At 37.9% G+C, this 26,087-nt stretch overlaps 1 protein-coding gene across 6 annotated transcripts in view; it reads left to right on the forward strand.

Annotated features, from left to right (window-relative positions):
• Nucleotides 1-26,087, forward strand: part of LOC128218899 (ATP-binding cassette sub-family C member 4-like) — an 83,957-nt gene that overhangs the window by 39,805 nt on the left and 18,065 nt on the right. For 5 of the 6 annotated variants that reach the window (XR_008258500.1, XM_052926660.1, XM_052926661.1 and 2 more), the window contains exons 9-15: nt 18,677-18,793; nt 19,624-19,713; nt 22,071-22,262; nt 22,703-22,884; nt 23,324-23,420; nt 23,728-24,075; nt 24,520-24,695. Coding sequence is in view for 5 of the 6 variants with exons in the window: in XM_052926660.1 (XP_052782620.1) it covers nt 18,677-18,793; nt 19,624-19,713; nt 22,071-22,262; nt 22,703-22,884; nt 23,324-23,420; nt 23,728-24,075; nt 24,520-24,695 (1,202 nt within the window). In the remaining variant the exon portion in view is untranslated. Of the gene's footprint in view, nt 1-16,770; nt 17,027-18,676; nt 18,794-19,623; nt 19,714-22,070; nt 22,263-22,702; nt 22,885-23,323; nt 23,421-23,727; nt 24,076-24,519; nt 24,696-26,087 lie in introns of all 6 variants that reach the window. The other variant, XM_052926657.1, reaches the window with a different exon arrangement.

Below are 26,087 nucleotides of genomic sequence, written 5' to 3' on the forward strand. Positions count from 1 at the left end.
TTGAATGACCGGTTGCCCTTGACAAATAGATGACCCTTATTGATCTGAATCAAAGTTCATGCCTTATGTCAACTTGAACTGATAACTGCCGAATGGTTTAACTTGAAACAATAAAACTTAAGAAGTGATAGGTTGCCCTTGCCCAGTAGATGACCTTGATTGTTTTAAGGTCAGTAGGTCAAAGGTCATGGTCAACAGTCTTCTGTCAGCAGTTCAAAGATGCAGATATTTGTCTACATTGTGCATCTGTTCATTATGCTTCTGACAATTATTTGACAATATTAATGTAAATAAGTAATACTGACTTTCATAGGTTAATTAACGAAAGATACTTATATGATTGTGCTGATGGAAGGGATAGGGCAAGTTTCCCGAATTGGGCAGAACGTGAGCCCTACAAGGTGTACTTTTAGCACTTCAATATCTGTGCATGTCAACTGTAAGTAATTGTATTGATTTGTTTTCTGTTTTCCGGAATAGATAATAATAATATGCCAGGCATTGTGTCTCTGCCATTACCAATGTATCTGAAACCATTTTACCCATCCTTTCTCACCTCAGGTAGTTTCACAAGGTGTACAATTATGAGCTCGATTAGAATAACAACATGATCAAAGCTTTTCCATGAAAGCTTCTTTTATGTTGTTACATATTTAGTGCTTTTTTGCTGAAGGCCACAGTGGTCATATCTGAGAACAATTTGCTTATCTGACCAAAGTAACTAAAGTTGCAGTACCTACTCTACGCTTTCAATATGTTAAGCTATTGCTTGCTATCATATTTGCTTGCATCTGCACAACCCATCCCATTTAAAGAGGGCTAGTTAGGTCACAGATTTTCTTTTAGGCCTGACAAGGTAACCAGATGCTACAATATACATGTATTTTGCCTACTCAGTGTGTCAAACAAAAGTGAGTTTGAGCATTTTGAGTGCGTTGGTGAGGAGCATATACTGCAATACATAGATACCCATATCCGAAGAATGGCATTACTGAAGTGTTTTTTTCTAGATTCCAGCTCCGAGTATCACCAAGCTCTGAAGACTCATTACATTTCTGCTTGGTCAAACATTGCGTATGACATCTACCCTCGTATGCTGACGTTTTTAGTCATTCTGGGCCCTGCTCTGCAAGGCATTCCACTAAGGCCGAGCGTCTTGTATCCCTGTATACCGTACATCTATTTATTCATTCTGCACACCATCTATTATGGGTTTCTACGTAATTTGTACTACATAATTGATCTTCACATCAGCTTTAAATGAAAGGAGGTATTTCCTGCCACTCATGAGCTTATTTCGGAATACTAATTATTCCTTTTTCCAAGAGCCTTCAAATAATGTAATTTATAGTTTAAATACATAATATAAACAGATTGAATATGAATGTATACCCTTGATCCTTGTAACATTTTATTGCATGAGTCCCATTTAAACAAGTGGTATACATTCCAATTTTTTTCCACAAGTGTATATTTTACGTAACATTTTAGAATTTCATACAATGTTCAAACCTTTAACCTTGACCATAACTAAATAGACTTCTAGGATTATTAATGGAACTGTATATACATATGTTGCCCCGTGTGTAACATTGGCCAATAAAGCTGGCTTAGACAATTGTTAAGTTATGAGAAACGGGTTCTAAACTTCCGGATTAACCCTGAAACCAGGATTGAGAGCTTTCAACTTTCAGACTATTGTACAGTTAATGTAAAGATTGTTTTTTGCTCGGACTTTTGTATCAACAACAGTAGGAAGTATTTTGAAATGAATATAAATGACTTTGGAAACAATTTTACCCTGCTTTGGACATGAATTCCTCCTCACAGACCCCTGGCTATTTTTCTGGATTGACACTGAGTGAATCATGGTTATAAGAATAATATATGTGGTTGTATGGATGGTTGGGTTCTCAAGCGGTCAGGAGGGTGGCATCAAACTTACCTATGGTATATAAAGTTAGGTTTGACATTTAGTGACCAAACTTGATATATTATAAAGGAGAGTTAATGGAGGATTTGGATGGAATTGCATTTGGGGCCCATAGGGTCAAGGTCACTGTTACTTTAAATAGAAAAGCAGTTAAAACTGAATCTCACAACGAAAGTTCTTTTGTCAATCATTGAAAACCAGGTTCTGTAGCATTGCTTTGTTTCTTTTTTTTATTGGGAACTACACCAATTGATGCTTGTATGTAAATAGTTTTGAATCTATTGTGGGAATTGTCTTTTGCTGTTGTCTATTGAGGGAATTGTCTTTTACTGAAACATTGCCTATTGAGGGAATTGTCTTACTGTTGCCTATTGAAGGAATTGTCTTTGACTGTTGCGTATTGAGGGAATGGTCTTTTACTGTTGCCTATTGAGGGAATTGTCTTTTACTGTTGCCTATTGAGGGAATGGTCTTTGACTGTTGCCTAATGAGGGATTTGTCTTTGACTGTTGCCTATTGAGGGAATGGTCTTTGACTGTTGCCTATTGAGGGAATGGTCTTTGACTGTTGCCTATTGAAGGAATTGTCTTTGACTGTTGCGTATTGAGGGAATGGTCTTTGACTGTTGCCTATTGAGGGAATTGTCTTTTACTGTTGCCTATTGAGGGAATGGTCTTTGACTGTTGCCTATTGAAGGAATTGTCTTTGACTGTTGCGTATTGAGGGAATGGTCTTTTACTGTTGCCTATTGAGGGAATTGTCTTTTACTGTTGCCTATTGAGCGAATTGTCTTTGACTGTTGCCTAATGAGGGATTTGTCTTTGACTGTTGCCTATTGAGGGAATTGTCTTTGACTGTTGCCTATTGAGGGAATGGTCTTTTACGGTTACCTATTGAGGGAATTGTCTTTGATTATTGCCTAATGAGGGATTTGTCTTTGACTGTTGCCTATTGAGGGAATTGTCTTTTACTGTTGCCTATTGAGCGAATTGTCTTTGACTGTTGCCTATTGAGGGAATGGTCTTTTACTGTTGCCTATTGAGGGAATTGTCTTTGACTGTTGCCTATTGAGCGAATGGTCTTTGACTGTTGCCTAATGAGGGAATTGTCTTTTACTGTTGCCTATTGAGGGAATTGTCTTTTACTGTTGCCTATTGAGGGAATGGTCTTTGACTGTTGCCTATTGAGGGATTTGTCTTTGACTGTTGCCTATTGAGGGAATGGTCTTTTACTGTTGCCTATTGAGGGAATTGTCTTTGACTGTTGCCTATTGAGGGAATGGTCTTTTACTGTTGCCTATTGAGGGAATGGTCTTTTACTGTTGCCTATTGAGCGAATGGTCTTTGACTGTTGCCTAATGAGGGATTTGTCTTTGACTGTTGCCTATTGAGGAAATTGTCTTTGACTGTTGCCTATTGAGGGAATTGTCTTTGACTGTTGCCTATTGAGGAAATTGTCTTTGACTGTTGCCTATTGAGGGAATTGTCTTTGACTGTTGCCTATTGAGGGAATTGTCTTTTACTGTTACCTATTGAGGGAATTGTCTTTGATTATTGCCTAATGAGGGATTTGTCTTTGACTGTTGCCTATTGAGGGAATTGTCTTTTACTGTTGCCTATTGAGCGAATTGTCTTTGACTGTTGCCTATTGAGGGAATGGTCTTTTACTGTTGCCTATTGAGGGAATTGTCTTTGACTGTTGCCTATTGAGGGAATTGTTTTTGACTGTTGCCTATTGAGGGAATTGTCTTTGACTGTTGCCTATTGAGGGAATTGTCTTTGACTGTTGCCTATTGAGGGAATTGTCTTTGACTGTTGCCTATTGAGGGAATTGTCTTTTACTGTTGCCTATTGAGGGAATTGTTTTTGACTGTTGCCTATTGAGGGAATGGTCTTTTACTGTTGCCTATTGAGGGAATTGTCTTTTACTGTTGCCTATTGAGGGAATTGTCTTTGACTGTTGCCTATTGAGGGAATTGTCTTTTACTGTTGCCTATTGAGGGAATTGTCTTTGACTGTTGCCTATTGAGCGAATTGTCTTTTACTGTTGCCTATTGAGGGAATTGTCTTTGACTGTTGCCTATTGAGGGAATTGTCTTTGACTGTTGCATATTGAGGGAATTGTCTTTGACTGTTGCCTATTGAGGGAATGGTCTTTTACTGTTGCCTATTGAGGGAATTGTCTTTGACTGTTGCCTATTGAGGGAATGGTCTTTGACTGTTGCCTATTGAGCGAATTGTCTTTTACTGTTGCCTATTGAGGGAATTGTCTTTGACTGTTGCCTATTGAGGGAATGGTCTTTGACTGTTGCCTATTGAGGGAATTGTCTTTGACTGTTGCCTATTGAGGGAATGGTCTTTTACTGTTGCCTATTGAGGGAATTGTCTTTGACTGTTGCCTATTGAAGGAATTGTCTTTGACTGTTGCCTATTGAGCGAATTGTCTTTTACTGTTGCCTATTGAGGGAATTGTCTTTGACTGTTGCCTATTGAGGGAATTGTCTTTTACTGTTGCCTATTGAGGGAATGGTCTTTTACTGTTGCCTATTGAGCGAATTGTCTTTGACTGTTGCCTATTGAGGGAATTGTTTTTGACTGTTGCCTATTGAGGGAATTGTCTTTGACTGTTGCCTATTAAGGGAATTGTCTTTGACTGTTGCCTATTGAGGGAATGGTCTTTTACTGTTGCCTATTGAGGGAATTGTCTTTTACTGAAACATTGCCTATTGAGGGAATTGTCTTTGACTGTTGCGTATTGAGGGAATTGTCTTTGACTGTTGCCTATTGAGGGAATTGTCTTTGACTGTTGCGTATTGAGGGAATTGTCTTTGACTGTTGCGTATTGAGGGAATTGTCTTTGACTGTTGCGTATTGAGGGAATTGTCTTTTACTGTTGCCTATTGAGGGAATTGTCTTTGACTGTTGCCTATTGAGGGAATTGTCTTTGACTGTTGCGTATTGAGGGAATTGTCTTTGACTGTTGCCTATTGGGGGAATTGTCTTTGACTGTTGCGTATTGAGGGAATGGTCTTTTACTGTTGCCTATTGAGGGGATTGTCTTTTACTGAAACATTGCCTATTGAGGGAATTGTCTTTGACTGTTGCCTATTGAGCGAATTGTCTTTGACTGTTGCCTATTGAGGGAATTGTCTTTTACTGTTGCCTATTGAGGGAATTGTTTTTGACTGTTGCCTATTGAGGGAATTGTCTTTGACTGTTGCCTATTGAGGGAATGGTCTTTGACTGTTGCCTATTGAGGGAATTGTCTTTGACTGTTGCCTATTGAGGGAATTGTCTTTGACTGTTGCCTATTGAGGGAATTGTCTTTGACTGTTGCCTATTGAGCGAATTGTCTTTTACTGTTGCCTATTGAGGGAATTGTCTTTGACTGTTGCCTATTGAGGGAATTGTCTTTTACTGTTGCCTATTGAGGGAATGGTCTTTTACTGTTGCCTATTGAGCGAATTGTCTTTGACTGTTGCCTATTGAGGGAATTGTTTTTGACTGTTGCCTATTGAGGGAATTGTCTTTGACTGTTGCCTATTGAGGGAATTGTCTTTGACTGTTGCGTATTGAGGGAATGGTCTTTTACTGTTGCCTATTGAGGGAATTGTCTTTTACTGTTGCCTATTGAGGGAATGGTCTTTGACTGTTGCGTATTGAGGGAATGGTCTTTTACTGTTGCCTATTGAGGGAATTGTCTTTTACTGTTGCCTATTGAGGGAATGGTCTTTTACTGTTGCCTATTGAGCGAATTGTCTTTGACTGTTGCCTATTGAGGGAATTGTTTTTGACTGTTGCCTATTGAGGGAATTGTCTTTGACTGTTGCCTATTGAGGGAATTGTCTTTTACTGTTGCCTATTGAGGGAATTGTCTTTGACTGTTGCCTATTGAGCGAATTGTCTTTTACTGTAGCCTATTGAGGGAATTGTCTTTGACTGTTGCCTATTGAGGGAATGGTCTTTTACTGTTGCCTATTGAGCGAATTGTCTTTTACTGTTGCCTATTGAGGGATTTGTCTTTGACTGTTGCCTATTGAGGGAATTGTTTTTGACTGTTGCCTATTGAGGGAATTGTCTTTGACTGTTGCCTATTGAGGGAATTGTCTTTGACTGTTGCGTATTGAGGGAATGGTCTTTTACTGTTGCCTATTGAGGGAATTGTCTTTGACTGTTGCCTATTGAGGGAATGGTCTTTGACTGTTGCGTATTGAGGGAATGGTCTTTTACTGTTGCCTATTGAGGGAATGGTCTTTGACTGTTGCCTATTGAGGGAATGGTCTTTTACTGTTGCCTATTGAGGGAATGGTCTTTTACTGTTGCCTATTGAGGGAATTGTCTTTGACTGTTGCCTATTGAGGGAATTGTTTTTGACTGTTGCCTATTGAGGGAATTGTCTTTGACTGTTGCCTATTGAGGAAATTGTCTTTTACTGTTGCCTATTGAGGGAATTGTTTTTGACTGTTGCCTATTGAGGGAATGGTCTTTTACTGTTGCCTATTGAGGGAATGGTCTTTGACTGTTGCCTATTGAGGGAATGGTCTTTTACTGTTGCCTATTGAGGGAATTGTCTTTGACTGTTGCGTATTGAGGGTATTGTCTTTGACTGTTGCGTATTGAGGGAATTGTCTTTGACTGTTGCGTATTGAGGGTATTGTCTTTGACTGTTGCCTATTGAGGAAATGGTCATTTACTGTTGCCTATTCAGGGAATTGCCTTTTACCATTACCTATTAAGGGAATTGTCTTTTACTGTTGCCTTTGAGGGAAGTGTATTGATTGTATTTACAAGAAGGGAATATTCATGAAAAAATGTAAAATAATTTGTGCAGGGCTCCTTAAATTTTGGAACCTCAATTGGTCCAGATCCTGTGACCCCCCCCCCCCATCCCAAAAACATCTTTTCTGTCAATATTTTTTCGCCATGTGGCAATTCGTAAGAGGGCTCTAGGGCCAGCATAGCCGATTCAGATAGGCATTGATACAAGCTTAATTAAAATGAGATTCTCATCGAGTTCTGCAACGTTTCTAACAAGAACGATTGCAATCATAATTAACTGTGGCCATCGGAAAGCGGTCAGACAACAAAAATGAAACAGTATTATGATTTATTTGCTTAATGCTTCTACAGTGGGTCATCATTCAACCGATAATCTTGAATAATAATATATATCTAGATTTATAATCGGGGCTTCAAGCTATAAATGTGATATAGACAATGATTTTTCATAATTACGAATTAAAATGACGTAAGCGGTGCACTCAGCTTTCAGACTATGTAGTTAATCAAGCGTGTCGCTGTAGATATTCTATATATTACTAGGTTAATTAATTCGGATTGTTTATACTTTTGCGGATTAACAATGACAAATGCATTTATCTTTAAAACTGTTTTCAACCAGCATTGGTTCTTTATTAAAATTTAAATTTAACCCTTTAGCACATAGACTAGTGGCCAGATTACACCTCCCAGTCAATAGCCAACTTACTGATAAGCAGTCCTTATCTGTATAGGTATTTTCAGGATATTTGAAATTGAGAAAATGAATATAGCAGTATGACCTTAAAATCAATATAACTCCAAATAATTGTTTCCAAATCTTTTTTATGTGAATACATTTTTATAGATAATTAAATTATCTAATGAATGGTGTCAATAATGAAATATAAAATTATTTTATTTCATCTGTGAATGCATTTTCAAGATGGAATTGTAACATTTCTTTGAAATGTCATAATTGCATTAAATCAAAGGGTAATAAAATGCTGAGATCGATCTTTATTTTTTAACACCCCTATCATAAAAAAGACCCATATGGATTAAAAAGGCGACAATTGATGTTCTTGTGTATAATACACAATAATGTGGCAGGAATATCCATGTCAGGCCACCCTTAAAAATATATCTGTTTGCTATTGCCGACCTAGGGTTGCAAGGAGTGGGTCGGTAGGTAGGCTTTTTTTTTTTTTTTTTTACTTTGACATATAAAGTTTGATACTTATAAAACAAAGAAATATCGTAAATTAATAACAATAACCTTTATTTTGACTAGAATTTTAAACTTTCAACATAAAATAATCATCTTTGACTAGACTTTATAACATAATCTTGTGACTAGTAATCTAAAACTTTCAACACAAAATAAACATCTGAGACTAGACTTTATAACATAATCTTGTGACTAGTAATCTAAAACTTTCAACACAAAATAAACATCTTTGACTAGACTTTATAACATTATCTTGTGACTAGTAATCTAAAACTTTCAACACAAAATAAACATCTGAGACTAGACTTTTATAACATAATCTTGTGACTTAGTAGTAGGAACATATATTTGTAACTAGGAACATGTATTTGTAACTGTTTGTACTGAGTTGTTAGGATAGCTCCCTATCAGTGTCACATGACAGTATCAAACTTAATAGTACTCGCAAACATTTGTTAAATGTTTCAATTTGCACATTATTTTGTCACTTTTAGCTCTCTATTTGATTTTGGGAAGTCCTCGTCAGCACCAGTAAACCTATTTTGTAGTTTTCCAAGGGACCCATCCACATACCACAGGGCATTAACGACAACCATGACGTGTTTGGTAACATCTTGGTCTGACATGATATTTGGAAAGAAGGCCTTCTTCACCGTCATCTCTGTCACCAAATCATTGTACAACCGGTCCTTTGCTGAAAATATTTATTTCATAAAATCATTAAAAAAACTGATTTAAAAAGTGAATTTATAGCTTAATCTAAAACTTAATTGTCAGACCTGAGAAAATAAATTTCTCATTTATACCTCCCTTTAACATGTAATGTAACATGAAATATAAATTTGGTAAATAAATATCTTTACAAATAATGATTTTTGGAACATACAATATTGATATATCTTCATTTAAGCATTATAATTATGATATTAAACCATAAAAAATTGAGTTTAATACAGATCTTTAACTATCATGTTTATATAGATTCAAATGAATTTACTATCAGGTTTAATTTTAGGCATTCCAATTTCACAAACCTGTAAATCTTGGGCCTTGTGCCCTCATTTTTGGAGATTTCTCAATTTTTCTAGGCACTTCCATCATTAAACTGAATGCATTTGTGGAACTGGAAGTCTTTGTATCTTCCGGTGAAATTTCTGATGGATGTTCTTTGGTGATGCAGAAGTTAACATATTTTAAAGTTTTGTCAAACTTATGCAACACACTGATTTCTTCATCGCAATCTGGGTGAAAAAGCTCAGCCCCGGCTAATGATTTGGCAACTGACAATTCAATCGTATCAGTTTTTTCAACATGTATATCAGTTTCGCTTAATAAATCTGCTAGCAGATCGTTCCAAGAATCAGAACAGTTAAATGAATAGATTCTATTCTTCAATATGTTTCTTTTCTCTGGTTGGTTTACATAATTTACACTTATATCGCAGCAGAATGAACTTTATTACCCCCTTATAAAATTCTTTACAAAAAGAAAGCCGAGAAATGTTTTCAAAGTAATGAATAAAAATATCTAGATCATGAAACGCTTGCACAAATGTGTTTACTTGACCTATTTTACGACCGGAACCATGCTGGCCATCAATTAGCTCAGCAGAAAATTTACTCATCATTTTCTCGGCTACTTATTGTTTCTATTGTTTGTAACACAAAATATTATCTTCAAATAATTACAATCTTTATTGATTTTAATGGTTAATTCAACTGACAAAATATATTCAATGATTTACGCATCAATGTTTTTGGGGAAATTCCATACTGTACAGTACTGCTATTCCTCGAGGATTTATTACGTCACAGTGGGATCTCACACCTGTGATTGGCTGTATAAATAATAACCTTCAAGTTTTAGCAGACAACATTTTCGAGGGAAAATCAATACACAAAAGGTTAAGCTTTAGCTTTATAAACATCCGGGATATTGTTAACAAAAAGAAAGATGCAAAATTGAAGTATTGACCCTATTGAAATATGCGGGAGATGCGTTTACATCCAGTAGTGTATAGGGTCGGTCAGATGCGTTTACATCTGCTAATGAGCTATGTCGGCCTATCTCGTATACATGCGCTAAAGGGTTAACAGTTTGGTAATCAACAAACAGATATATCATGTAATGATCGACGAGGACATAGCATTTTGCCATGTTAAAATATGGACCGATGTTAACACTTAATCAGGATAGCTGCAAGCACATAATTAACACATAGTTTGTTTAATTGTGTCTTCTGCGACCTACCAATACACGTGATAGGACCAATTGCAAATGTCTGCTAATTAACAGATAGGCTATACAGTGATCAGCGTAGCGGAAAAAGCAGCTGGTCGCATTGGTCTGATGGTAACTAAGACACTTTTATGACCTATTGGGGTAGTTTTTAATGTGTGAATGACTCATGAATGTTTGTGTATTACAATTTCTACAACTTTTACTGACTTAGTCGTTTTGGACCAAAATTATAAAAAAATATGAGAAAATTTCGGACCGATTTTTTTTACACTTTTTGAAACTGAAATAGGTCTGGCTTGGTCAAAATCGGTCCAGACCGACAAATTGCTGGTTTTTAGAAGCCCTGCATTTGTGTCTTTTTGTGTAGCAAAAGTGTACTTGACTGGAGTTTCCTTTTTTGCTTTGTCAGATTTTTTTCTTTTAAAAGATGTTTAAAAAACAAACAATCAGAATGGCCTTTAAATACATGAATTGTTAAAAAATCATGAAGTGCAATGGGCAATCTTATTTTGGTAAAATCGGGATGAGGTACGAAACTCACATTTAACAATGTTTTTTTACTGGCCTTTGGATTTTTTTTATTGATTATTATTTAAAGTTTTAATATGCTGACAGTTAGGAACTAAATGATACTAAAAATCACTCTCTTTGAAAAAAGAAATAATTTATTGACTTTTTTTTAAATCGTTTCTGACAAAATCGGAAGTTGTAAATTGAGTTCCTTTTGGTTAATGCAATGCTCCAACTACAACTTCATTGATTTGTGAGAGTGTTTTCTTATTTTTGGTTTTACTTCATTATAACAGATATTATTAGCTAAGAGGTCAATTAGCTATCAATCTAATGAGGCCAAAGCAGGCGCATTTTTCATGTTCCTGTGACTGCTCTTGTTGATCTCAAAGAACTGTTTCTTGGAACTTCAAGCATTATTTAAAAAATGTACACTTTATGATAGTTGATTTTTAGCTCGACTATTCGAAGAATAAGGAGAGCTATACTACTCACCAAAGCGTCGGCGTCACACCTTGGTTATGGTTTTGCGTGCAAGCACACATAGGTTTATATCTCGGCAACTACTTGAGGTATTGCATTGAGACTTTATACAATGGTTCTCACCATCCAACCTACTCAATTAACCAAGTTAGATAACTCTAGTTTGCATTTAATGCAAATAATAGGCCTTTATTATTTGACTTAGAAATTCTGGTTAAGGTTTTGCGTGCGTGCAGGTTAAATTCTCAGCAACTACTTGATGTATTGCATTGAGATTGATACAATGGTACTCAACCATCCAACCTACTCAATCAACCAAGTTAGATAACTCTAGTTTGCATTTTATGCAAATAATAGGCCTTTATTATTATGCCCCCTTCGAAGAAGAGGGGTATATTGCTTTGCACAGGCATGTCGGTCGGTCGGTCGGTCGGTCCGTCGGTCGGTCGGTCCGTCGGTAGACCAAAGCTTGTCCGAGTGATAACTCAACTATTCCTGGACGTATGGTCATCAAACTTCACATGAAGGTTGGGCCTGACCAGTAGATGACCCCTATTGATTTAGGGGGTCATCGGGTCAAAGGTCAAGGTCACAGTGACCTTTAATGGTAAAATAATTTTAAAGCTTGTCCGAGTGATAACTCAACAATGCTTGCACCCATGGCCCTCAAACTTGACATGGAGGTTGGGCCTGACCAGTAGATGACCCCTATTGTTTTTGGGGGTCATCAGGCCAAAGGTCAAGGTCACAGTGACCTTGAATGGTAAAAGGTTGTCCGAGTGATAACTCAACAATGCCTGCACCCATGGCCCTCAAACTTGACTTGGAGGTTGGGCCTGACCAGTAGCTGACACCTATTGTTTTTTGGGCTCAATGGGTCAAAGGTCAAGGTCACAGTGACCTTGAATGGTAAAAGGTTGTTCGAGTGATAACTCAACAATGCCTGCACCCATGGCCCTCAAACTTGACTTGGAGGATGGGCCTGACCAGTAGATGACCCCTATTGTTTTTGGGGGTCATTGGGCCAAAGGTCAAGGTCACAGTGACCTTGAATGGTAAAAGGTTGTCCGAATGATAACTCAACAATGCCTGCACCCATGGCCCTCAAACTTGACTTGGAGAATTGGCCTGACCAGGAGATGACCCCTATGGTTTTTGGGGGTCATCTGGCCAAAGGTCAAGGTCACAGTGACCTGGAATGGTAAAAGGTTGTCCGAGTGATAACTCGACAATGCCTGCACCCATGGCCCTCAAACTTGACTTTGAGGTTGGGCCTGGCCAGAAGATGGTCCCTATTGATTTAAGGGGTCATTGGGCCAAAGGTCAAGGTCACAGTGACCTGGAATGGTAAAAGGTTATCCGAGTGATAACTTGACAATGGCTGCACCCATGGCCCTCAAACTTGATTTGGAGGTTGAGTCTGGCCAGAAGATTGTCCCTATTAATTTTAGGGGTCATTGGGCCAAAGGTCAAGGTCACAGTGACCTTGAATGATAAAAGGTTGTCCAAGTGATAACTCAACAATGCCTGCACCCATGGCCCTCAAACTTGACATGGAGGTTGGGCTTGACCAGTAGATGACCCCTATTGATTTTAGGGGTCAAAGGTCAAGGTCACAGTGACCTTGAAAGCAAACTTGACAATTCTTGGACCTATGGTCATCAAACTTGACATGAAGGTTGGGCCTGCCCAGTAGATGACCCCTATCAATTTTGGGGGTCATCAGGCCAAGGTCAATGTCACAGTAACCTTTAACGCTAAAAAGTTAACAAATCTTCCCCCACTGATATCTCAACAATGCCTGAACCTATGATCATTAAACTTGACATGGATGTTAAGCCTGACCAGTAGATCACCCTTATTGATTTTAGGATTCACAGAGCCAAAGGTCAAGGTCACAGTGATCTTGAATGGTAAAAGGTTGTCCGAGTGATAACTCAACAATGCCTGAACCCATGGCCTTCAAACTTGACTTGGAGTTGCATCTGACTTGTAGATGACCCCTTATGATTTAAGGGGTCATCGGGTCAAAGGTCAAGGTCACAGTGACCTTGAACGAAAAAAACTTGTCTTGTGATAACTTGACAATGCCTGCACCCATGGCCCTCAAACTTGACATTTAGGTTTCTGGTGACCAGCTGATGACTCTGGATTTTGAGTTCATAGAGTCAAAGGTCATGACGGTCATAACACACTTTATCCTCACACTTTAATGGTCATAATCTTAAAACAGCAACAAATCAGCTGTCATTTCGGTCCATGCATATTTCATTCAATTGTCCATATAATCCTGACAACATGGCGCTCAGGGGGGGGGGGGGGGGGGGGGGGCATAATGTTTGACAAACATCTCTTGTTTGACTTAGAAATTCTGGTTAAGGTTTGGCGTGCAAGCACACATAGGTTAATATCTCAGCAACTGCTTGAGGTATTGCATTGCGACTTGATACAATGGTACTCAACCATCCAACCTACTTAATTTACCAAGTTAGATAACTCTACTTTTAATTTAATGCAAATAATTGCCCTTTATTATTCGACTCAGAAATTCTGGTTAAGGTTTTGCATGTAAGCACACATAGGTTAATATCTCAGCAACTACTGGATGAATTGCATTGCAACTTTATACAATGGTATTCAACCAACAAACCTAATTGAATAATCAAGTTAGATAACTGTGTTTTGCAAATATTATGGCCCTTTATTATTACACTTAAAAATTCTGGTTGAAATTTAGCATGTAACCACATTTATGTTAATATCTCCGCACATCATGTATTGCATTTAAATCTAATCTAACAGTGATCCATGCATGTTTTGCCAAAACTTTTCAATCCTTACACTGAAAAGCGGCGGAATAGTCGAGCGCGCTGTCTCTGTGACAGCTCTTGTTTTTTAACATGTTGTCAATGAAAAAACAAGTGCACCATCATCAAAATACAAATGGGATATTCTGCATAAATGTTTGTCCTATTATGGAGCCTTCAAAGAGGCGACCGCCATTATTTCACCCTAAATGTTTGTCCTATTATGGTGCCTTCAAAGAGGCGACCGCCATTATTTCACCCTAAATGTTTGTCCTATTATGGTGCATTCAAAGAGGCGGCCGCCATTATTTCACCCTAAATGTTTGTCCTATTATGGTGCCTTCAAAGAGGCGGCCGCCATTATTTCACCCTAAATGTTTGTCCTATTATGGAGCCTTCAAAAAGGCGGCCGCCATTATTTCACCCTAAATGTTTGTCCTATTATGGTGCCTTCAAAGAGGCGGCCGCCATTATTTCACCCTAAATGTTTGTCCTATTATGGAGCCTTCAAAAAGGCGGCCGCCATTATTTCACCCTAAATGTTTGTCCTATTATGGTGCCTTCAAAGAGGCGACCGCCATTATTTCACCCTAAATGTTTGTCCTATTATGGTGCCTTCAAAGAGGCGGCCGCCATTATTTCACCCTAAATGTTTGTCCTATTATGGAGCCTTCAAAGAGGCGACCGCCATTATTTCACCCTAAATGTTTGTCCTATTATGGTGCCTTCAAAGAGGCGGCCGCCATTATTTCACCCTAAATGTTTGTCCTATTATGGTGCCTTCAAAGAGGCGGCCGCCATTATTTCACCCTAAATGTTTGTCCTATTATGGTGCCTTCAAAGAGGCGGCCGCCATTATTTCACCCTAAATGTTTGTCCTATTATGGTGCCTTCAAAGAGGCGGCCGCCATTATTTCACCCTAAATGTTTGTCCTATTATGGTGCATTCAAAGAGGCGGCCGCCATTATTTCACCCTAAATGTTTGTCCTATTATGGTGCCTTCAAAGAGGCGGCCGCCATTATTTCACCCTAAATGTTTGTCCTATTATGGAGCCTTCAAAGAGGCGACCGCCATTATTTCACCCTAAATGTCTGTCCTATTATGGTGCCTTCAAAGAGGCGGCCGCCATTATTTCACCCTAAATGTTTGTCCTATTATGGTGCCTTCAAAGAGGCGGCCGCCATTATTTCACCCTAAATGTTTGTCCTATTATGGAGCCTTCAAAGAGGCGGCCGCCATTATTTCACCCTCAATGTTTGTCCTATTATGGTGCCTTCAAAGAGGCGACCGCCATTATTTCACCCTAAATGTTTGTCCTATTATGGTGCCTTCAAAGAGGCGACCGCCATTATTTCACCCTAAATGTTTGTCCTATTATGGTGCCTTCAAAGAGGCGACCGCCATTATTTCACCCTAAATGTTTGTCCTATTATGGTGCCTTCAAAGAGGCGACCGCCATTATTTCACCCTAAATGTTTGTCCTATTATGGTGCCTTCAAAGAGGCGACCGCCATTATTTCACCCTAAATGTTTGTCCTATTATGGTGCCTTCAAAGAGGCGACCGCCATTATTTCACCCTAAATGTTTGTCCTATTATGGTGCCTTCAAAGAGGCGACCGCCATTATTTCACCCTAAATGTTTGTCCTATTATGGTGCCTTCAAAGAGGCGGCCGCCATTATTTCACCCTAAATGTTTGTCCTATTATGGTGCCTTCAAAGAGGCGGCCGCCATTATTTCACCCTAAATGTTTGTCCTATTATGGTGCCTTCAAAGAGGCGGCCGCCATTATTTCACCCTAAATGTTTGTCCTATTATGGTGCCTTCAAAGAGGCGACTGCCATTATTTCACCCTAAATGTTTGTCCTATTATGGTGCCTTCAAAGAGGCGGCCGCCATTATTTCACCCTAAATGTTTGTCCTATTATGGTGCCTTCAAAGAGGCGGCCGCCATTATTTCACCCTAAATGTTTGTCCTATTATGGTGCCTTCAAAGAGGCGGCCGCCATTATTTCACCCTAAATGTTTGTCCTATTATGGTGCCTTCAAAGAGGCGGCCGCCATTATTTCACCCTAAATGTTTGTCCTATTATGGTGCCTTCAAAGAGGCGGCCGCCATTATTTCACCCTAAATGTTTGTCCTATTATGGTGCCTTCAAAGAGGCGACCGCCATTATTTCACCCTAAATGTTTGTCCTATTATGGTGCCTTCAAAGAGGCGGCCGCCATTATTTCACCCTAAATGTTTGTCCTATTATGGTGCCTTCAAAGAGGCGGCCGCCATTATTTCACCCTAAATGTTTGTCCTATTATGGAGCCTTCAAAGAGGCGACCGCCATTATTTCACCCTAAATGTTTGTCCTATTATGGAGCCTTCAAAGAGGCGACCGCCATTATTTCACCCTAAATGTTTGTCCTATTATGGTGCCTTCAAAGAGGCGACCGCCATTATTTCACCCTAAATGTTTGTCCTATTATGGAGCCTTCAAAGAGGCGACCGCCATTATTTCACCCTAAATGTTTGTCCTATTATGGTGCCTTCAAAGAGGCGACCGCCATTATTTCACCCTAAATGTTTGTCCTATTATGGAGCCTTCAAAGAGGCGACCGCCATTATTTCACCCTAAATGTTTGTCCTATTATGGTGCCTTCAAAGAGGCGGCCGCCATTATTTCACCCTAAATGTTTGTCCTATTATGGTGCCTTCAAAGAGGCGGCCGCCATTATTTCACCCTAAATGTTTGTCCTATTATGGTGCCTTCAAAGAGGCGACCGCCATTATTTCACCCGTTGTTATTATTTTCAGATCAGAATACAACTGGTTGTTGAAGAATTCCCTCCTGGCAGTAAACATTGTCATCTGCTTTGATGTCATGACAAATCTTTGGAAATATTTCCTCATCTTGTTCATGACTGTTGTCTTTCATGTTCCTCTAAGGCCAGCAGCTTTTTTTACTACATTACCATTTATGCACCTTATTGTCGAGAGTTTTATATGGCGACTGGTGCTGTACCAGACTAAACTCATAGCAGATATGAGGGTTACGATCGGTCGTGTTACGGTAAAAATCGTTGAAAATTTGGTCGGCTTAAGATTTCTCGTCTTGTCTTTACAAATGTCACTGAGAGTTACTTTCTAGAAAATGAACCTCTGTATGTATGGTCACTGTCTGGCTTTACCTGACCATTGTTATATCCATATAATCAGGATTTTTCAAATGCTTTACAACTGTTTACAAATAAACTTAGCATTTCAAAAAAATTGCAACATGCTGGAGGCTGCTGTTGGGGTGATACCAATTGACTGTCTCAAAATCTGTGCACTATTGCATTGTTTATGATCTTGTTAGTCAAGCACATTTTGCCAATTTTATTTGCGAACAGTAGTAATTTATTGCACTCCTTTAAGAAACTTATCCAAACCTGGTTACTAGTTTGTCCATTTTATGAAGGAAAAACACATTTTATATATTAAATATTACAAAGCTATATCAACAGCACTTAACCTTCCCCTTTTGCTAATGTAATAAATTAAGTTCAAGTCACTGTAATTGGTCTTAACAGGAACAAATGATCTACATACCTTTAAGGAGTTTTTCTTGTCTTGTTTTGACATAATATGATTATATTTAAATGAATTTATTATGATAGAATATTTTAATGATTGCTTGTTGAATGTTAGTTAAAAAATTAAAAATTTAATGTTCATATTTTATTACCATTTTTGCATGCATCTCAGGCGCGAAGGGGTACTCATCACTTTTAGTGATCTCTCTAATTGAACGTATAACTCAAAACATAGATGTTTCTTGTTTGTGAATTTTTTATGTTCGATGTCTTTGGCGTTTACCAAGTGCCATTAAATGGGGTTTATGTTTAAACTTTTTGCTACTGAACTTGTTCAGTAGTTTTTCGCATAAATATAGAATTTTAACAAACCTTTACTGACGAAGTGAATTTTCAATTAACATGATGCGAATTGGAGCGTGGTTACTGTCAGAGATTGCTGGTTGGAGGTGGAAGTAATCCAAAGGGTTTATTTATTAATATATACAACCATGAGCTATTATTTGTATACAAATTGCATCTCTTTAACTGTTAAATGAATGTTTGAATGGCAACCAGTGTCTCGTTAACTGAGTTTTTATTGGAAATGTAACACCACGTTAAAATCTGTTTTTTTCTATAAATAATAATAGGATTGCATCCTTGTATGAGCGCCTGTCTTATATATATATGTGGATAATATATAGCTGTCCCTCTTGCTTGCTGTGTGCTATTTCATGTTGCATGTTTACCTGCTTGCTATACTCTGTCATGTTCAATCCTTTTAGTGAAGTGTGATTTTTCTTTTAAAAATGATAAGCCTTTTATTTGCATGTTTTATTTCCACTATTATAAATCATTGGAAGATTATATTTATGTTCTTCATTATTCTTTCTCGTTAAGATTACTGTTTTAAACTTACAATATTGCACCATATTAACATGATGTCACATTAACTGTCATTTTAATAGCAATAGTGTTGATTTTGACATCTTTATGAGATGTTTGTAATTGTTAAAAAGTATTATCTTGGTAGGGAAAGTTAGCACTAACTATTTAAATGTCACCACCTAAGATTAACATTTTATAAGTTCACTCTTTAACCAAGAAATGCAGTTCAACTATTTTGATCTTTTTAAATATTAAGCACCCATATTCTATTTCAGAACTTTTTGTTACTGAATGAGCTCCCTTGTACAAGCTCTCCAGGAAGTGCTGAAGAAGGTGTGATGCCAGCTGATTGCAAGGTTGTCATTGACAACGTGTCTGCTAAATGGGACAAAGTATGATTAGTAACCTTGACTTTAGAATTAGGAAAAACATCTTAAATGTGAACAACTCAAAGTCATTCTTTTATGGCAAGATAATAAATTTAAAAAATATGATTCACTGTGATAACAATTTTTAGTGTGTCAGAGTGTTTTTCATAGATGTACAATATTGATTGCTTCACATCACTTTTCTGTTTTTGGAGTTTTACATCTCTTAAATCATAAAGGCGAGCTGCTCACATCTAACTGCAAAATGCTGAGTAAATAGTTCAATGAGAAAATGGCGTTGTATCATGAAATCATAATGTCAAGCAATGATGGGACATCTCACAGAGAAGCAAAAATGCCGAACCTTCAGAAATTGTAACAAAAAAAATTGTTAGTCTGCATTTTAAAAAAAAATGAGTGATCAAATATTTTAAGTTTAAATACTAAAAAGTTGCTACTGAAAACATGGGATTTTGTAGCTTCAACATTTGGAAGTGAGGCCATTGATATACTTATGATAGCCTTTTGTCGAACAAAACTTAGCCATGGCCATAACAACAAAACAATGTTCAAAATGTTTTTCTATGAAACTTTAATAGAACTCAATCATGTTACCAGAGACAACCTTCAGCAAGGTCCATTACTCTGGTTGTCAATATTGTTGAAAAACAGGCTGAAAACAGACAAGCATAATAGCATGTGCTTGCTTTTCCCTTGTTCATTGAACTAGTTTGCCAGGGTTCTTCAAAACTATAAACAATCAATGCCAAATCCACCATGAAACTTAAAACAGATCAACATTATTAAGAAGTAAAAAAAAAAATTGTGGTGTACTGTCGTGTTGTAATTTTTAGGAGCTTGAACAACCAACATTGAAGAACGTATCTGCAACAGTTGGACCTGGAAAGTTGCTGGCTGTCATAGGCCCAGTGGGGGCAGGCAAGGTAGGTACTGACATTGAGAAGCTGAAACGATTCTTGATGGGGGAAATAACCATGAAAAATTACCTTGAGAAATCGTTTTGAAAACAACTTGGATAGAAGATAAGATTCGAATAAAAGTAGAGGTCAACTCAGTGTCTTTTTCAGTGAACGGGCCCATGTAGTTGGGGATCTTAGAATTGTGAAAATAGGGACAAAATGTCTAAAATTGTGAATTAACCATAGTATTTGTCATACAAAGAAATAAAGCCTCCTTTAAGAGAATGGATTTGAAGAATTTAAAGAGAACAAGACTGAATTTTAACATATTAGAACTAATTATAACCCCACCTGCACTTAGTAATGGGGGCTTTTCCCATCCGTCCATCCATCTTGAAACATCAGGACAAGTCTACTTTAACTCCATATGTTTCTGAGGTGACTTCAAACTTCATTTACATATTGACTGTAGGGGAGAAGTGCCATGCAGAAGAGTTTAACATAATTTTGTATATGATATATTACGAGTTATTGTCCTTTCATTTTTTTATACTTATGTTTTTACTTTTCCCTATAACTCCATATGTTTTTGAGGTATTGACTTCAAACTTTATACACATATTGACTTTGTTGAGCAAAGAACCATTATTTTGTGTATGGTATTTTTAGAGTTGTTGTCCTTTATATTCTTTATATTTTTATTTTTTTTTAACTTCTGGTTACAACTTTGTATGTTTTTAAGGTTTTGACTTTAATGGTATAAATGAAACATTGTCTTGTGTTTGGTATTAATTATTAGAATTATTGCATTATTTTGTGTTTGGAACTTTCAGAATTATTGCCATGATTATTGATTATCTTGTTCTTGTTGTTTTTATGCCCCCGAAGGTGGGCATATTAAAATCGCACCGTCCGTCTGTCCATCCGTCCGTCCGTCCGGCTCTATAACTTTCCCTTGTATGGACAGTTTTAAAATAACTTGCCACATGTGTTCAACATGCCAAGACGATGTGTGGCATGCAAGACTCGTGTCCCTACCTCAAAGGTCAAGGTCACACTTAGTGTTTATTCACAATGGAGTGCTGCATATAAGGACATAGAGTATAGGTTGTCGTGTCCGGGCTGTAACTTTCTCTTGTATGGACTGATTTTGAAATAACTTGCCACATGTGTTCCACATACCAAGACGACGTGTCGCGTGCAAGACCCGTGTCCCTACCTCAAAGGTCAAGGTCACACTTAGTGTTTATTCACAATGGAGTGCTGCATATAAGGACATAGAGTATAGGTTGTTGTGTCTGGGCTGTTACTTTCTCTTGTATGGACAGATTTTAAAATAACTTGCCACATGTGTTCCACATACCAAGACAACGTGTCGCATGCAAGACCCGTGTCCCTGCCTCAAACGTCAAGGTCACACATAGTGTTTATTCACAATGGAGTGCTGCATATAAGGACATAGAGTATAGGTTGTCGTGTCCGGGCTGTAACTTTCCCTTGTATGGACAGATTTTAAAATAACTTGCCAAATGTGTTCCACATACCAAGACGACGTGTCATGTGCAAGACCCGTGTCCCTACCTCAAAGGTCAAGGTCACACTTAGTGTTTATTCACAATGAAGTGCTGCATATAAGGACATAGAGTTTAGGTTGTCGTGTCAGGGCTGTTACTTTCCCTTGTATGGACAGATTTTAAAATCACTTGCTACATGTGTTCCACATACAAAGACGACGTGTCGTGTGCAAGACTCATGTCCCTACCTCTAAGGTGAAAGATACACTAAATATTTATTCACAAGGTAATTCTGAATATAAGGACATAACAGTGTAGGTTGTCAAGTATGGGTGGTATTTTTTTATGTTCAGAGGCAATTTAAAATAACTTGCCATATGTATTTGACACGTAAAGGCAAGATCAACTTTTCATGTACTGACCTTGTTCGTAGGTCAATGTCACATTCGGGGGCATTCGTCACATACTGTGACAGCTCTTGTTTTACTTATGATCATATGTTTTTATGCCCCTGCCAATTGGTGTTGATTGAGGCTTAATAGGAATCACCTTCTTTTTATATGGTATAATAGGAGCATTAATTTAAAGGCTGCCCCCTCATGGAAAATGGGCATTCGGGGGCATGCTCCAGGTGATGCTTATTATTACAAAACATTTGTGCTGTTGGATTTTAATCACATCCAGTGATAGCTCTAGTTCTTCTTATATTACTTCTCTATAAAATTTGATTAAGGATTGTGAATCCTGAGTCCATTTTTGTGAAAAAGGCCTTACTTTTTGGGATTGTGAATTGGGCCGAATTTCGTCCCCATTTTTTTGATGAAAAAAAAGCCCACTAACCTTATGTCAGACTTTTTCTGTTTCCAGTCTTCGCTGCTGATGGCAGTGTTGCGGGAGCTGTCACTCTCGCAGGGGGAGATAACAGTGAAAGGGCGGGTAGCTTATGTCTCTCAAATGCCCTGGGTCTTCTCTGCGACCCTGCGACAAAACATAACCTTTGGAAACAAGTATGAGAAAGCCAAGTATGACCGCATTCTAAAGGCTTGTGCTCTCAATAAGGTAATTGCTCTCTCTTGCATTTTGTTTTTTAAAAACTGATTGTTTATGATTGAGCTTGTTGATAATTGATTGCATCAATTATTGCTATGTGCCTTTTTTCTTTAAAGGTATTGTAGTTCAGTAGAATACATTAATCTATATTCTGCTTTAGGGTTTACGCTTATCATTGAATTACTACTTACAAAAACAAATATACTACATAATAGTTTCTTTCATGTTCATTTACTGGTACTTGATATATTGATATTAGCATATTGAATGCAGCTTGTCATGGTCTTATATATACCACTGTTTCAGCATTTTTAGGAACTGTTCATTTCGATTTCATAATCGAAAATTGATTGTAATGGTTTGATTAGATTTATTTTTATCATTGTGACAAACAAGCTTAAGGAAATAGGAATAAACTAATCAGAATTGTAAACTCTCCAACTTTTTAGGACATAGCCATCATGCCCCATGGAGACCTGACCCTTATAGGTGACCGAGGGGTCAGCCTGAGTGGGGGTCAAAGGGCCAGGGTAAGCCTGGCCAGGGCCCTGTACATGGACGCAGATGTGTATCTCCTAGATGATCCACTCAGTGCTGTCGATACTGCAGTGGGAAGGCATATATTTGAAAAGTAGGTTATGGTGAATAGTAGAGCAGATATCCATGTTTTGAATAAGCACATTTTGTACATCATTTATGAATATCATCTGCATTCAATGCAAACATGGTTTTAAAACCTATTTCTACCATCTTAATCTGCCTTACGTAATTACATGCCACATGGTTATTTAAAAACATCATGAAAAAGATAGGAGAAAAAACTGTCCCTTTTGCTTCCCTGAAAAGTTTGGTTTCTATTACTGTTTATGTACTTTTAGTTCATTTTCTTTTCTTTCATAGCAATACATAAATTTAGGTTATCAGCATGTTATAAATATTTTAACACATTTTTTAGATTTGAAATTAAATTATATCTTATGTTCAATAATATCAAATGCTTTTGTAAAATCTACAAATGAACTGAATATGGTATTGCAGAACATTTTAATATGAATGTTTTGCTTTTACAGTGTTGTCCAGGGATATTTGAAGAAGAAACCAAGAATTCTAGTCACTCATCAACTTCAATTCTTAAAAGAGGCAGAACAAATAGTTATCATTAAAGAGGTAAAACAAACTATCGAGTATCACTGTCCTTTTCCATAGCTAGATAATATCATTTCCTAAAATGTTTTATGTTTGAAAGCAAAAAATATTACTATAATGGTTCGTGTTTTAGTTATGAATTATTATTTTAATTTTGTAGTTTAACTCATTGGAGCAATTCGTCCTTCTTGTAAATACAGCCTGTTACATAAACTCAAGAGTGCACAAGATTACTTTAACCAGTACAGACAACCATCAGATCCTGCTGAAATCTGTTTACACCCTCCTAAAGCTGATAATTTGATAATAATAATGTTTGCCACTTCAGGGAGAGATGATAGGTAAAGGCACATTCCAAGAGCTGTCCAAGTCAGGGATTGATTTCTCCTCCCTTTTAAAACATGATGAAGAAGAACCTCAGAAAATCCGCTCTGACCCAGGCCTGGGTCACATCCATGCTCTACAGCGCAGTTTCTCCCACGATCCTCAAAACAGGTCACATGTCATTCACTCTGTCTCACATGACCTACATTCGAAGTCACAAGATCAAGTGAACGGTCATGTGACTGCTGACAATTTGAAAAGAGTGAGGCTGGATTCCTGTTCAAGACATTCTCTACATGATTCCCTTAGGGGCTCTGTGATGTCGCTGGATTCCATTGGGGCTGAATTTGATGTAAGTTTTGAAAATAAGTGTGACGAGGTATTTTACATATTATAGTAGCACTTAAACTGTTTTGCTACAAAGTTAGCTTTTGTTGAACTGCCAATCTGTCTTGGCTTTCATCTTTATCAGGAACTTATTCGCTCGTTCTCTCAAGAAAGAACATCAGTACTGACTCAAGTCTGCATAGGAAAAAGACAGTAGAGTGATTCATGTTAGCTTACATATAACACTTCACAACAGATTCCTCAAATGTTTTGCGGATTTAATATTCGCAACTGTTTGTGAATTGAAGAGGTCACAGAATTTATACCTTTTTTGATGTAAAAGTAATAGTGTAATGAATTATGAACCTGGCAAAATCTAAAAAAGTGGTGAATATAGGACATGGCATAATAAAAACAATCTGCTGTATCTGAACTGGTGTTAACTTAACTATCCTTGTGTGATTTCTAGGCAGAAGAAGTTCAACTGCCAGAAGAAGAGGAAAGGCATGAAGGAACTGTTGGCTTCAAGGTTTACATAGAGTATTTCAAGGCAGGGGCAGGCATCCTCAAGTTTTTGCTGTTGACTTTCCTATGTTTGGCTGCACAGGGGGCGTATATTGTCAGCGATTGGTGGCTGTCTTACTGGTAAGTGTTAATGAGGTACTGAGTGGCTAAAAGTGTTAAAGCGGCCACCTTGGTAAGTGAGATACTGGTAGGCCAAAGGAGTTCAAGTGGCTACCTTTGTAAGTGAAATATTGGGTGAATACCTTGATAAGCGAGATACGGGATGGCTACAAGAGTTCAAGTGGCTGCCTTTGTAATTGAGATACTGGGTGGCTACATGTGTTCAAGTGGCTGCCTTTGTGAGATACTGGGTGGCTACATGTGTTCAAGTGGCTGCCTTTGTGAGATACTGGGTGGCTACAAGTCTTCAAGAGGCTAATTTATTTAAGTGAGATAAGGTGTGTTTTCCTTGGTAATTGAGATACTGGATGGCCTCTAGTGTTCAAGTTGCTACCTTTGTAAATGAGATACTGGGTGGCTACAAGTGTTCAAGTGACTACCTTGGTAGTTGAGATACTTGGTGGCTTAGTGTTTTATTGGCTACGTTGAAGAGTGGCTACATTGAAGAGTGAGATACTGGGTGGCTACAAGTGTTCCAGTGACCACCTTGGTAGGTGAGATACTTTGTGGCTACATGTGATCAAGTGACTACCTTGGTAAGTGAGATACTGAGTGGCTACATTGATAAGTTTTTATAAGATACAGCCTGGCTACACTGCCAATTGTGGAAGAGAAAGAGGCTGGCTGTCTTATTTCTAAGTGTTTATGATTTACTGGGTGGCCAGGCAGGTTCTGTATGAACTGCTGGTTGGCTACATAGATAGCTGTTTATGAGATACTGGATGGCTACACTGGTCAATGTTCTTTTGAGGTACTGGGTGGCTACACAGTTAATGTTTGAAAAATGTCTGGCTACACTGATCAGTGTCTATGAAATACTGGATGGCTTCCCTGGTGAGTGTTTATAATACAATGTGGTTACCTTGGCAAAAGTTTATTACATAAAAGGTGGCTACACTAATAAGTGTTTATATGAGATCCTTGTTGGCTACACCAGTACATGTTTATGAGATACTGGGTTTCTTCGCCAGTACATGTTTATGAGATACTGGGTTTCTTCGCCAGTACATGTTTATGAGATAATGGGTGGATATACCAGTAAGTGTTTATAAGACACTGTCTTGCTACACCAATATGTGTATATTAGATACTGGTTGGCTACACTGTTCAGTGTTTATGAGATACTGGGTGGCTACACTGTTCAGTGTTTATGAGATACTGGGTGGCTACAGTAGTCAGTGTTTATGAGATACTGGGTGGCTACAGTAGTCAGTGTTTATGAGATACTGGGTGGCTACAGTAGTCAGTGTGTATGACGTACTGGGTGGCTACACTGATCATTGTTTATGAGATACTGGATGGCTACACTGATCATTGTTTATGAGATACTGGGTGGCTACAGTAGTCAGTGTT

This window comes from Mya arenaria, chromosome 15 (genome assembly GCF_026914265.1).
Source record: "Mya arenaria isolate MELC-2E11 chromosome 15, ASM2691426v1".
In the NCBI taxonomy this organism is placed as follows: Eukaryota; Metazoa; Mollusca; class Bivalvia; order Myida; family Myidae; genus Mya; species Mya arenaria.